At 29.9% G+C, this 12,961-nt stretch overlaps 1 protein-coding gene across 2 annotated transcripts; it reads right to left on the reverse strand.

Annotated features, from left to right (window-relative positions):
- On the reverse strand, positions 1-12,891 carry LOC106686601 (uncharacterized). 2 transcript variants are annotated; one of them, XM_024362412.2, is made up of 4 exons: positions 12,790-12,891; positions 3,433-3,719; positions 1,399-1,676; positions 1-402 (listed from the first exon to the last, which is right to left on the reverse strand). In XM_024362412.2, the coding sequence occupies exons 1-4, from the start codon at positions 12,858-12,860 to the stop codon at positions 142-144; spliced, it is 897 nt and encodes a 298-aa protein (XP_024218180.1). In that variant the 5' UTR covers positions 12,861-12,891; the 3' UTR covers positions 1-141. The 2 variants fall into 2 exon arrangements, with proteins under 2 accessions (XP_024218180.1, XP_014285476.1); XM_014429990.2 differs by lacking the exon at positions 12,790-12,891 and adding an exon at positions 10,342-10,741.
- Positions 12,892-12,961: the final 70 nt, after the last annotated feature.

The following is a 12,961-nucleotide window of genomic DNA, read 5'->3' on the forward strand; positions in this document are numbered from 1 at the left end:
TTTGACATTAACATGAATATAATTTTTTTTTTCAACAATATCAAACACTTTGTCAGTGGTAGTCATATATAAATATTTTATTTTTGTTTGAATTTTATTTCAAACTATTATTTTTTTTTTTCTCTATCCATAAGCATGATATCATTCTCCCTCCAGGCTTATGTACCTGATAAGACTCTTAGGCAGAGGTAAGAGATATATCCCGGCAGGTAGTTGGAAATTATCATTGAGGGATTCTCTGATGGCCACTCGAGCGAGGTGCTTGAGGCTAGCAACAGGCCAACCTTCGACACCTGAAGGCCTTACGACAGCAGCAATGTTCCTGCAGGTGAAGATGTGGCAAGTTACTCCTGAATGGCTGTTGATCATCTCATCCAACATCTCTAGTGGGCTTATAAGGCCCTGGAAGTAATAATTAATTATTTTAAATGAGTGAAAGATTTTCAGCTATATTAAATTTTGTACCAAAAATTACAAAGACAGTAAGTAATACATGGTATGCTTATAGTATGAAGAGGTCTATTAACTTACATTTATAATGTTGCATTAGTTGTATTCTTGTTTGCATTATTTAAATGGAACCCTTAGTTTACCAGAATATTTGATGATCTTACACAGAGACATCACCATGAACTTGGATGGAGAGGGAGGTATCAACCTTCCCGCCAGTAATGAGAAAATCAAAGGTTGAGGTATTTGGAAAGCTAGTTCAAACCATGAAAATTGGGGGAAAATATTATAAAAGATTTACTAAAATTTAAAACCAATACTAGTACTTCTGAAGTTAAGAAATTGTAATTTTATAGATAGAATGTCATATTTCACATCGAAAAGAGTTGGAAAAATTAAAATAAAGCTGGGAAAAATTAAAATATTTTAATATAGATGAAAAGTTGGCCAAATTGTTGTGAACTTTGTCCCTTGAAGTCATTTTGTCCCTCTCAGCCAGCAAATTATTGGAGCAATGTCTCTGAAGTGACAACTTGGACTTTTATGAATGGACTGATTAAAAAGGTATCTAAGAAATCAAAATTAAAATAATATCTTAGATAAATTCATCTTATAAAATGAACTTGGATAATAACAGTTGTATTATTACCAGTGTTGATTTTTCTTAAACATTGTAAACATTTTCAGAGATTAAATATTTCTGACAAATTATTTTTAATTATGAGAACTAGGCTTCTTAATAATTTACCCAATAAAATTTTTATGAGCATAGATATTCTCTCCCACCTACAAAACATATCAATATCATAACTTGCTGGTGTAATCAAGCATAAGAAATTATAAGATTGGATATACAGTGAGTCAATATTGTATCCCATCATGTCTTTGTTAGAATTCTCAATACAGAATTTATTACTATTTTAAGAAAGAACTGTTGGTTAATCATACATATGGCAGTTGATGGAGCTTGGCACCATACTGCACAAGAAGAAGGAAGACATCAGGCCTCTGAGCATGTATGGCCACTGTTGCAGGGCTGGCCCTCATGCAAGTCTGTAAGGGTACATCTGCCATCCTGACTTTTGTTCCATGGAGAGTGAACTGAAGTCGAGCTAACATTGCGTGATGCAGAAAGTATTTTAGTGCCTGCAGACACTCGCTTCTATTGTCAAATTCACTTTTCCAGCCTGAAAAGGCACTACAGATCTTCGGCCCAAAGATAGCACCTGAAAAAGGAAGGGATTACTACTTATAATATTTAATATCTAAATTAATTCATTCTATTATAAAGAAAAATTTTTCAAGATGTCCAGTTTTATTTTCAAGTACCCATCTTACACTTAATAAGATAAATTTGTTAATAAACAAATCAATATAATTAGATAATTACAGTTGTTAATTTGAGATTTGTAAACCTAGTTCAAAAAACAAGAATTTGTAGTTAAGCCATAATGCGAAGAGGTTATTACTATTTTTTTTTTTTTTGTTTATACAAAATTACAAATAAATTACATTTAGAATTTTCCCAAAACATTTGGGAAGAAGAAAAATCTTAATACAATTTTTACATTTACATCATTGTTGTTTTTTAAATGATGGGGTTCTAAAATTGTATTAAGATTGTCCTTGAGGATGGCCGAATAGGCCAAAACGTCAGACTTATAAAGAAATTAATATTTTAGTTTATATTTTTTACAATGTTACCATTGAAAGAGAAACAAGGGAGGTATTGAGCATCAGGTATGGTCCTGAAGTACATGAAATTACCATAGATAGCACAGATCATTGATATTTGGGGTAATTTTAGTAAATGTAAACAAAAAAAATAATTAGCTAACCTATTTATGTACATGCTCTTGATTTTTTTTTAAATATAGAGGTTAATTCAGATATTTCAAAGAAGAAAAAAATACTTGTTAATTGTATTATATGTACATCACTATAATATTAATACTTATGAGGAAATAACCATAATGTTTGTACAAAAAAGATAATATTCATCATCACAATTTTATTTCCCAATAGATTTGCAACTCAAATTATTTAGTATGGTTTTTCATATAAGTATGCAAAATAATTTGGTTGTAGATTTCATTTACTGAACCATTAATGATAGATAATATGAAAAACATTTATCAATAATTTGGTGAGCCTTTGAAAAATATTTTTAAAATTAAACAATTCTACACAGGCCATTTTGATTCCATTATTTTATAAATGTCTTTATAAGAATTATAAGAAATGTAATTAAGAATATATCTCTCATTTCTGACAGGAGTGAGATTCCTGTTCAGTTGCAGGACCTTGAGAGTACAGAGTACTAAAATTATTTAGCTCAGTGCCGTTACTTTAGCAATTAACTGTGAAAAGGGGATACAATCTTCAATTTTTTAACTTTTTTCACTGGATTTCCCAACAATATTACAATATTTAGTTTTCCACAACTATTTATATTATAAAATATTTTTTCATATTTATTTAGATGAAATATATCTTCAATAAATGATTTTTTGATTACTTGATTGGGATTTTAATGAGGACAAAACCCTGAAAAGTAGTAATTGCTGAATTAATTTATAATTTTTATCACTAAATCATTCTGAAATATTTATTTTATGTAAATAATTTCTAAATAACTAACTTTTCACTTATCTATTGCAAATTGCAAATGTTGAGCTCTCGATATATTTTTTTTATCAAACAAAATTATATCTGTGATCATAGTATATATTCCAATTTCTTAACCCCAGAGGAATAAGTATTGGTTTTAAATTTTACTAATTCTTCGGATAAAACATTTTACCATAATTTTCTTGAATTTCTTAAGTTTTTTGGTTTTTACATTATTGGTGGGGGGAGAGGAAGGGTGACACGGCCTCTATATCTCTCCCATAGCAATGACTCTTGATTCATGCAACATAAACCTTAAGACCATTAATCCATAATATGGTAATAGAAACAGTACTAAATCTTCTGACTCACCAGACACAAGCCTCTCGAAGGTTTGCTCACAGTCGAAAATCTCTTGGAGGAGCTGTTGTACCGTAGAGGTATTTTTCAGCTTGAAATTGAAGGCAATCCTAGCAGCAACGTAGAGGACATTGTGATACTTACCCATGAGACAGACATTGTTGTTCTTCTGCTTACTCTTTCTGTGGAATTGGATGGCTCCTAGTATTGCCTTGTCGCATGTTTCCTCTGTGTTGTCCTTGTTGGCGCAGGCATAGATGAGAGATGAAAGGTAGTCGCATAGTTGTCTGCGTCGATACCTGGAGAAGTAGAAGCATCAACTGTTAAGGCTGAATTTGAAGGTATTTCAGGTCCTAATTTATCCAAAGCCAACCAAGCTCAATAATAAAACTAAAACAGAACTATTGGAAGAAGATAGTTGACCTTGTGAAGTAGATTGGAGAAAGATAATTGGGGTGGTGGTCAATAAAGGTTTCTAAATAGTAACAAAAAACTATTTTTGTTAACCAACGTTTCACCCCTTTTTGCAGGGCTTCGTCAGGGCTGATAAGAATGGTGTTCTGTACCAACTAGTTGGTTCTAGTTCTAGCTTTACCAACCAACCTCTGATGAAGCCCTGCAAAGTGGGGTGAAACGTTGATTAACATTAAATAATTTTTTGTTACTATTTTGAAAACTTTAATAACCATCACCCGAACTATCTTCCTCCAATCTAAAACAGAACTAGCTTACTCTAATATAGGAAGTGGTAATACGAATCCTAGGGTAGATTATATTAAATTGAAGGCTACATTAACCCTTGACCCAGTGATTGTACTAAGTTCCTGAAAGGCTAAAATGGCTTAATAGCTCTTAATTTACTTTGTAACCCCTGCAAATCCTTTATAAAGCTGGTGCCAATTATTTATTGAGCTCCAAGAGCACTTAGTAGATTAATAAAGTCGATTTGTTAAAAAACAAAAAAATTAATATCACTTTTTAGTCTTAGTACAGTATCTGTATTGTCTAACTCAGCAGATTCTGTTTTTATGGGAAGAAACAGAGAGAGAAAACTTCTGAAAATTTTCCTGAATATAAAAGTGGTGTATATCAAACCTGAACTATGAAGACTAGCTATGACCCATGAAGAATTATTTAATTTAACTAATTTTAATTTGAGCACTGGCAGACATCTGTACGTCCAATGGTTTCTGAAATGAAGTTTTTCATAAATCAAACTTATCGTCCGAACAACTATAAATCAATTTATTTTAGCAAATATCATGAAAACTACTATTCCTATGAAGGTAAAGGTCATAAAATTCTTTATAGTTCATTAAACTAGCTCTAATTTGAGTGCTAATAGACATCTGTACATCACATAGTTCCTGAGATATAGATTTCTCAAAATAAATTTACTAACTACTAATCTTTCAGTAGATTTTTAAGAAATTTTCTTTTTTAAAAAGCTATATCTCGAGAACAATTGGAGGTAAATAGCTCTTTTAGGGCTAATCTTTTAGCAAATTTACTCTTCTTTAAATGACATTCTCTTAGATTCTCTAGTGTTGTTGATAGTTTGTAAGATATAGAGCTAAGAATGAAAAATTAATGTTTTTTTATGGTTTTGAAACAGCCATCATTTTTTATTCCCCCTACCTATACTTGGCAGACTCATCAATTTTGGCTAGTAATTATACCTAGTTTTCATTAAAGTAATAAAAAATTGGGGTGAGATAACTGCCTTTTTTTCTTCCCGGCTCTTGTACTAATTGTGCTACAAACTCTAAGAAACCTGATTTGAATCTGGCCGTGGTAGATAATTATTATCTGTTTCACTGTAGCCTTGAGTCAGCTCTATGGGTTCAGGAGCCCTTCAGGCTCATAAAAGTGGATTCCCATCATTGAGTAAAAATCTGGTGGTTAAATCACCTCCTTGCACAACCATTGGTCTAGTAATAGTACTTCCTTACAAAAAATACCCCTGACTCTTCATGGGTTTTTACGGTACACATTTATTTTAATAAAAATACTATGAAAATTGTAATAAAATCTAACACCCATTTTCGAAAAAAATTTAAAATTTGACATAAAATTACTTAAAACTATTTCTAGAAATTTTTCCATATGTTGATCGGCCAACTGTGAACTACTTTTCAACTGTGAGGTACAATGATACACGGAAATGCGTTGTACCAAAAATTGCAACAAGCAGCTTTCTTTGAATTTAAATATTTTGATCAGACACTGTTTAAACTATTTTAATTTCAATAATTTAAAATCTATCCTCAATAATGTTGCAAATATAATTGTATACATCGGGACCTGCTCGTGCTATACTGCAGGTGTCCCGAATGTAATTTTATGATTAAATTAAATGTGTGGAAAAGGGGGGCTGGAAATCGTGAGACCTTTCGCTAATAACATGCATATATTTTATGTTTAATCTACAACGTTAATTCCCTGGAGGGGCAATAATGATTAATATGAGTTAGTTGAAATTATTTGTATTTAACAGTATATTAGAACAAAGCAATGGGGTGTCTCATAGACTAATTAATGCGCTTATCTGATGAATGACGTTTTCGCCGACGCGGTGACGTCTTCTGGGCCGCTTTCTCGTCCAGGTGTGCTGTGGGCGAAAATGGTGAATGCCATGTATTTTCCCCGTGTCTGTAAAAGACGTGTCTTCTCTTCGAGGGCTGGCCAGCGTGTCCTGGAGCCTGACGTAATGGTAGGGGTAGGCCAGGTCCTAGCCTGCATGATAAAGCTGGGGCGGCATTGCAGTCGCGGCGTCTTCGGGGTCTTCCGGTGTTCGCGGCAAGGGGGGGCATCAGAAAATGAGACCCCCGACCCCGACTTTATATAAATCCAAAAATTAACCGAGAAAATCGGATTACTTAAATCCGACAATAATAATGATTCTCAAAAATGTAATGTATAAAAATAAAATTTTTATAAGAGCTTGACTCAGCTGACCATCATATATCTGTGATAGAGAGCAATGGTATCCAAAGTGGGTGTTATGGCACCCTGGTATGACCCAAGCGTATACCGTTCTTAAAAATTACAAAAAAAAAAAAAATAAATAAATAATAGTAAAATAGGAAATATTCATTTTTTTTTTTTAGGTCTTCAGGGGTGTGAGATTTTTTTTAGCCCGACAAGAATGCCACAATGAAAACGTTTGGGAACCGCTATTGTAGAGGAATACTCAAGTTATGTTGTGAAACGAAAAATATCGATTTACTTTTTAAAACGGAATGTCATAAAAATATTGTTTGGTTCCTTATTGCAAATGTGGTTGTATTAAATTATCAATGACTCAAAATAACGCAGAAATAATTGTATCTATGTAAAAGTACAACACATTTATTTTAATGCAAAAGTTCATAAGTCTACAGTTGATTAATATCCCGAGATTATAGCTCTTCAAAGTTAATGGGACATGAATAGAAAATAGATAAGCGTAGGACTTCATTTTCTAGATTTTTCCGTATAGTGGGTGGAATTGATGTTGAAGGATAGTGCCCTAGCCAGTTGATCGACCCTTTCTCACTTCTTCCTCAGCAGGAAAAAAATTGGAAGCGATCTCCGCAAACAGCTTTCGCTTTGTTTCTTAAATGTTAGAAAGTTAGATTTCATTGAAAAGCAATGGATGAAAAAACAGGAATAAAAAGGAACTATTAGGGAGGATTAATTATCTTTTAATGCTTTTATTTTTACTATACGTTTTTACGATGTTCATTTGTTTTAAACTTAGAAAATTAAAAGCTTATAAATTAATTTTTACATAAACGTCGAAGATAATGTTTAAATAAAATAAATTTTATCTAATTTTAGTCTAAAAAAAATTATATTTCTTTATAAGTACGACGTTTCGTACTTTCGTACAATTGTTTAAAATTTTTATTTACGTTTAAAATTTTTCTTTAGGATGGCCGAATTGGCCGAAACGTAAGACTTATAAAGAAATAAATTGTTTTGAGACTGAAATTGAATAAGGTTTATTTGTTTGAACAGTGATAACCAGTCTCTAGACAGAGTAAGGATTATATATAAAATATTTTATTTTACTGCTTAAGAAAATAAAGGAATCTAAGAATTTTTCTTAAAATTTGATAATGTCACCGTACATTGTGGGTAGTTCATGTTCGAGTGGTATATGTAAATTACAAAATATTCAAAATTGCCGACGACAAAAAAAAAATAAAAAACTATACAAAAAGATAATCTTAAATAATTGTGGGATGTGGTGTTTTGTAAAAAATAATATTCTGGATTTTCTTTTTAGGAAGTCTGATAAGTCAATTTCAATACATTTTTTGAGGTTAAAAACTTCCAATTTGAATATATTTGTTAATGAAACAATGATTTATTCTAAATCATCATAATTTGCACAATGTTTCGGGACTATTGTCCCATATTCATGTACTTTAATAAACCTCATAATTAGTCAAATTTTTAAGTTTTTGAGTGGGAGTTTTAACCTCAAAAAATTTATTGAAAAAAATAATATTAAAACATTATAAATTAACCAACGGTAGAAAGTAAAAGTGGAAAAAAGTACTTTGAAAAATTCCAATGAATTTTATGAGTAATTTCGTAAATATTTACACTGTTTTCTATTCATCTTGGCGTTATCTATTTAACGTCACCGAAATTCAACAAAAAAATAAAAAAAGACCTGTATAATTAATGCAGTGTAAAGTCCTGTATGGACTTTATAGCAAATGTGTTAGCTATATATAACAATTTTTAAAAATGAAAGAAAAAATATTTTTATTAATTCAAAGAGTACTTAGTAACGTTTCAATTAGACTTATAGTGTGAATGAAATTTTGGATGCAAAAATATTATTCAGTATGAGGTAAATAATTACATGAATAAAACGCATAAATAGTTTTACCATGGTTTTTCCTGGAGCGAGTGAAAGAGCAGGCTGAATATTCCTAAATTAATTATTTGTAATTAGATAATGTCATTTAAATTTGAAAAAAATGGTAGGATTAACAATGACCCCATCCATTGACTATAGATTCATTATGATTTCATGTATTTTTGGAATAATAAATATGAATTAATTAAATTATATATAATCTAAAAACATAAAACTATTTTATAATTTAAAGAACTTATTATTTTATAAGGACGCCTTTTTGAAAAACAATTTAATTTTAAAGACAGTCACACACTGGAGATATAAAACAATTTCCTGCTGTTGATAGAGGGCGTATAAAAAAAAAAAAAATACAAAACTTGTCTATAACCTATAAATAGAGGTTGTGAAGTTCTTTAAAATATATTTTTTTTTAAATTCATTTTTTTAGAGATGAAACTTCCGTAGTATTTATTTTATTGTATTCAAATCAATGAAGCGTAAATACGTCTCTAATCCGTATATAAAAAAAAGTTATCGTTGAATAAAAAACAAATCGAAGAGTAGGGGGACCAAGAGGGATTGTGTAAATAAAAAATAAATAAATAAAGGCAACAGAAAAAATAAATAAATAAAATAAGCTATAGGTGCTTTTTAAAAATTAAAAGATTACTTTTGGTTTCTCATTTCACACAGTATAACTAATTAACTGTATTAATGATTTGTACCTAGAAACACATTTACAATGAATGGATTTTTTTATTATTATTATTGTTTGTTTGTTTTTTCATACATTTATTACTGCTTTATGAATTACTTTTATCTATTATATTGTATATAAGGAAGCGCGATGGAACTGTGGCACAATGCTTCTAACTCCAAGGACCCGGATCCGAATCCAGCTGGGCAGATAATTATTTTCTGTTACACTGTAGCCGTGAGTCAACCCTGTGGGTTATGGGGAGTCCTCCTGAGGTCCACACAGCCTCATAAAGTGGGTTCCGTTAATTGCGGTAAAATCTAGTTGAGCGTGATGTTGAAAAAATCACTTCCTTGCCTAACCGTTATTCAAAAGGCAATGCTTTCTTAGAAAGTACTCAACCCTCATGGGGTAGTAGGTCATCCCTTCATGAGTAGTAGGGGTTCAAATTATTATATACTATATATTACTTTTTTTAATATTTATTTTTTCTTAATTTTATATGTATTATCTTTGTAGATAATTGTTGAGTTTTTTTTTAAGATTTTAATTAAATAGAACTTATGTGCAAAAATACGATAATACGTATTTTACAATAATATGTATTTTTAAAAAAAAAAATTTTTTTTTGTGTACATTTTGTTATTTTATTTTTTGTTTTAATTTTATTCTATGTTTCTAAGGAAGAAAATCATGGGAAAAAATGATTAAAAAAAAATTAATAAAGTATAGAAAAAAATAAATAAAAGGACAAAAATGATAAAAAAAAAAACTTGTATAACTATGACATAATATAAATTGACTGTAATATGCCTATAGATTATAAAAATTGTCTTAGTGTTAGTATGCTGGGTATTTAGCAACCCAATACATTTAAACAGTACTACATTTTTTGAATGAAGTTTTTCTATCTACCAAATAAAACAAAATTCATTTGTGAAAGAAGGAATAAAGTTATAAAAATAAAATTATTATATTTTCATATTTTTTTTTTTGTATTTATAATACGGTTTATTAAAACCAAATATTTTAAAATAGAATTTATTTTGTATCTTTGTGTTTCAGGACTTTTATTTTCTATTGTGAAATGAAATTTCTAATAATTTCTTTTTTTATAAGAAATGATAGCCAAAAAATGCTTTGCTGACATAATGTTCCAAAAAGGAAGAGGCGTTTCATAATTTTAAAGGGGACTCCTAAGCAGACTTAATAAGTTAAAGCATTTATGATATTGGCAGTGACAGATGGTTCATTATCCCTGAGTAATTTTGTCTCTCTTGTTAGAATTTTAAGAAGATTTAAGAAAGTTTAAACATCGAGTTCCTTCTCCGAAAATATAACATTAAAAGAATTATAAACTTACTTCTTTGGTAAGCGTCCTTCCTCGACAACGGGTTCCTTCTTCTTCCAGTGATTCCTAATCAGCCAGAACCAGGAGCAACCCGACATGATAAGTTTTAGAATACACTACTTTCAATGTTTTCTATGGTTGATCGTACACGACATGATGTATCATTCGAAATATCAGACTTGCCTTTAATAAATTTGTAATTTATCTCATGAGTTTGGATCATGAAGTTTTACTACTACTCTTCGATTAAACTTTAAAATGTTCTACGAATTTTTAAAAAGTAAACATATCTCCTACTATATTCCAGATAAAATAATCACATATTCATAACGATTGCCAACAATGGAGCAATTAAATTTCATAGCTATGGTATAAATAAAATTTAAAAGGTAATACCACATCGTGACACTACCGGGAGTTATACTGAAAGGATATTGCAGCTTAGGTCTTGTACAAATAAATAAATTTAAAGTAAATATTTATGATAAATGTGGATTATTTCAATACATTAAGGATTATAAGTATTAGACTAGCTTTCGTTTAAAATTCAATATATTAGTTGATGAATGAATCACCATATTTTAAATTCAAATTCAAATGTAATTAAATTCACTTATGATCAACAACTTATCTGATTTTTTTTTTAGTCTGTTTTTTTAGTTTTAAAATAAAGTGACTACATCATTGCTTTGCTTGAATAATGGGACATCTGACAAAAAAAAAAAAAAAAAAAAAAACTGTTTTATTTTGAATTTAACGTATTAGAGTTACTTTTTGGCAATCCTACATGCCTTGGGGTAGTCTATCCAGGGACTAATTCGGTAAATTGATATACAATGAAGTGGCCTTTAATACCAGGCAGGTCTTATCGTAACTAAAATAGAGTAAACGGGCTTAATTGACGAATTTTGAAAACAATCTATCTCTGAAGTAATATCAATTTTGTTTATTTAAAATAAATAATCTGTTTTCAGTGTTACCAATAATAAATGATGTTTAAGTACAAAATATTAAAGAATTTTATGTATAAATAAAGAAAAATATCAGACACCCAATACAAACGGGAAAACCGAGATCTCCCAATCTTTCCCGATTGCATTTCGGCTTATATTTTGTTAAATCGTTGTATACTTGGCAGGAACAAAAATTATATTCGTGCTTCTAAAAGAGGGGGGGGAGAGAGAGAGAGAGAGAGAGAGAGAGAGAGAGAGAGAGAGAGAGAGAGATTGTATAATATTATTTTACATTACTAATCTTGTTCTCGAAATATTTCTTTTCTACGTGAGAAAATGCTTCTCCTCTTTTCTCCTCTTAGTTAATTATCAAATCACATCATAGTTTATATTTATCTATTTTTTTCACAACTAACAATGAGGGATGGTTGTTTTTTTTTTAAATAAACAAAATTAAATATATTAAAAACCTCAATACTAAAACCTCTTTTAAAAATTCAGCATTCAAATCCTTTAAGACAAGTTCAATGATGACAATAGTAAGCAGATATTAAATATGATTTAATTTTACATTGATATAACGATTTTAATCAAAATAATTCGAGCTGTTTTTGATGAAAACATAAAAAAAAAAAAAATATGTAAAATTTATTCAGTCGATTTGGTGAATAATTTGTTTTAACATCCCAAGCCCACGACGCCTGCCGTTAATACGTAAACTAAATTGTGTTATTACTCTTTGTTTCTAAGCTAAGCTAACCATAGACACGCAAAACGTTTTGCGAGACTCAGTTATTTGGACTCAAGGGACCTTAAACATACTTTTCCGTTAAAAACTCGGACTTCGAATTTGTTTGATGACCGTAATGTTATATAAAGTATAAAATGTAAAATTGATATGATTATTATTGATAAGTGAATGTTTAATAAAAATTTCGATTTATGACTGAAAACGAGTGTACTTGTTCGAATTTACAAGGATCGCGTAAAAAGAAATAATACTAAGCATTATTATCTGTAAATATTTCAGAATTATTCTTTTCACATATATACTATAATAGCAACAGTAAGTAAATTATATTATATAGGTAATTACTTAATTAGTTTCTAAAACTAATAAAATGTTTTTTTTACTTTAAAAAAAACAACAGATATTTTTAGTAATGAAATAATGTACTCATTGCCTCTCAACTAATATTTTATAAAATGAATCTCGTCATATTATTAATAATATAACTATTTTTTACTATATAATTAATTATTTATTGTGCAATATTATTAGTTTATTCTTTGATTCGGCCAAGAAAATGATATATTTATAATTTATCCTTTTTTAAAAAAAAAAATAAAAGTTATTGTTTTACGGGTATTGTTCTTTCGACTTACAGTAATAAAAGATTAATCGATAAACAAATTTAGGATCAGAATTGAATCCTTTTTATCAGTAGACCAGTAAGTAAATAAAGTTTATAAAGACCAGACTCAAAGTAAAGTTCTTCTTACGTACCCCGCATATAGAACGTCCCTCTCCCACTCGCAGAAGACGTCCTGAAAGAAATGCGCCATGACTTCCTCCATGACTGCAAACTGCTCATGTATCTGTCGTCCACGGCTTCCCACCGTCCGATTACCTCCTAAGGTTTCTGGGCTTAGTGTCGTCATCCGGCATAAGGTCTCGT

The sequence above is a fragment of the Halyomorpha halys genome, unplaced genomic scaffold (genome assembly GCF_000696795.3).
Source record: "Halyomorpha halys isolate HHAL.00 unplaced genomic scaffold, Hhal_1.1 Scaffold845.1, whole genome shotgun sequence".
In the NCBI taxonomy this organism is placed as follows: domain Eukaryota; kingdom Metazoa; phylum Arthropoda; class Insecta; order Hemiptera; family Pentatomidae; genus Halyomorpha; species Halyomorpha halys.

Coding starts and splice junctions, on each gene's coding strand:
- LOC106686601 (XM_014429990.2), bottom strand. CDS start 10,427: ATGTCGGGTTGCTCCTGGTTCTGGCTGATTAGGAATCACTGGAAGAAG. Junction 3,720..10,341: donor GAAGGACGCTTACCAAAGAA/GTAAGTTTATAA, acceptor CTACTTCTCCAG/GTATCGACGCAGACAACTAT. Junction 1,677..3,432: donor CTTCGAGAGGCTTGTGTCTG/GTGAGTCAGAAG, acceptor TTCCTTTTTCAG/GTGCTATCTTTGGGCCGAAG.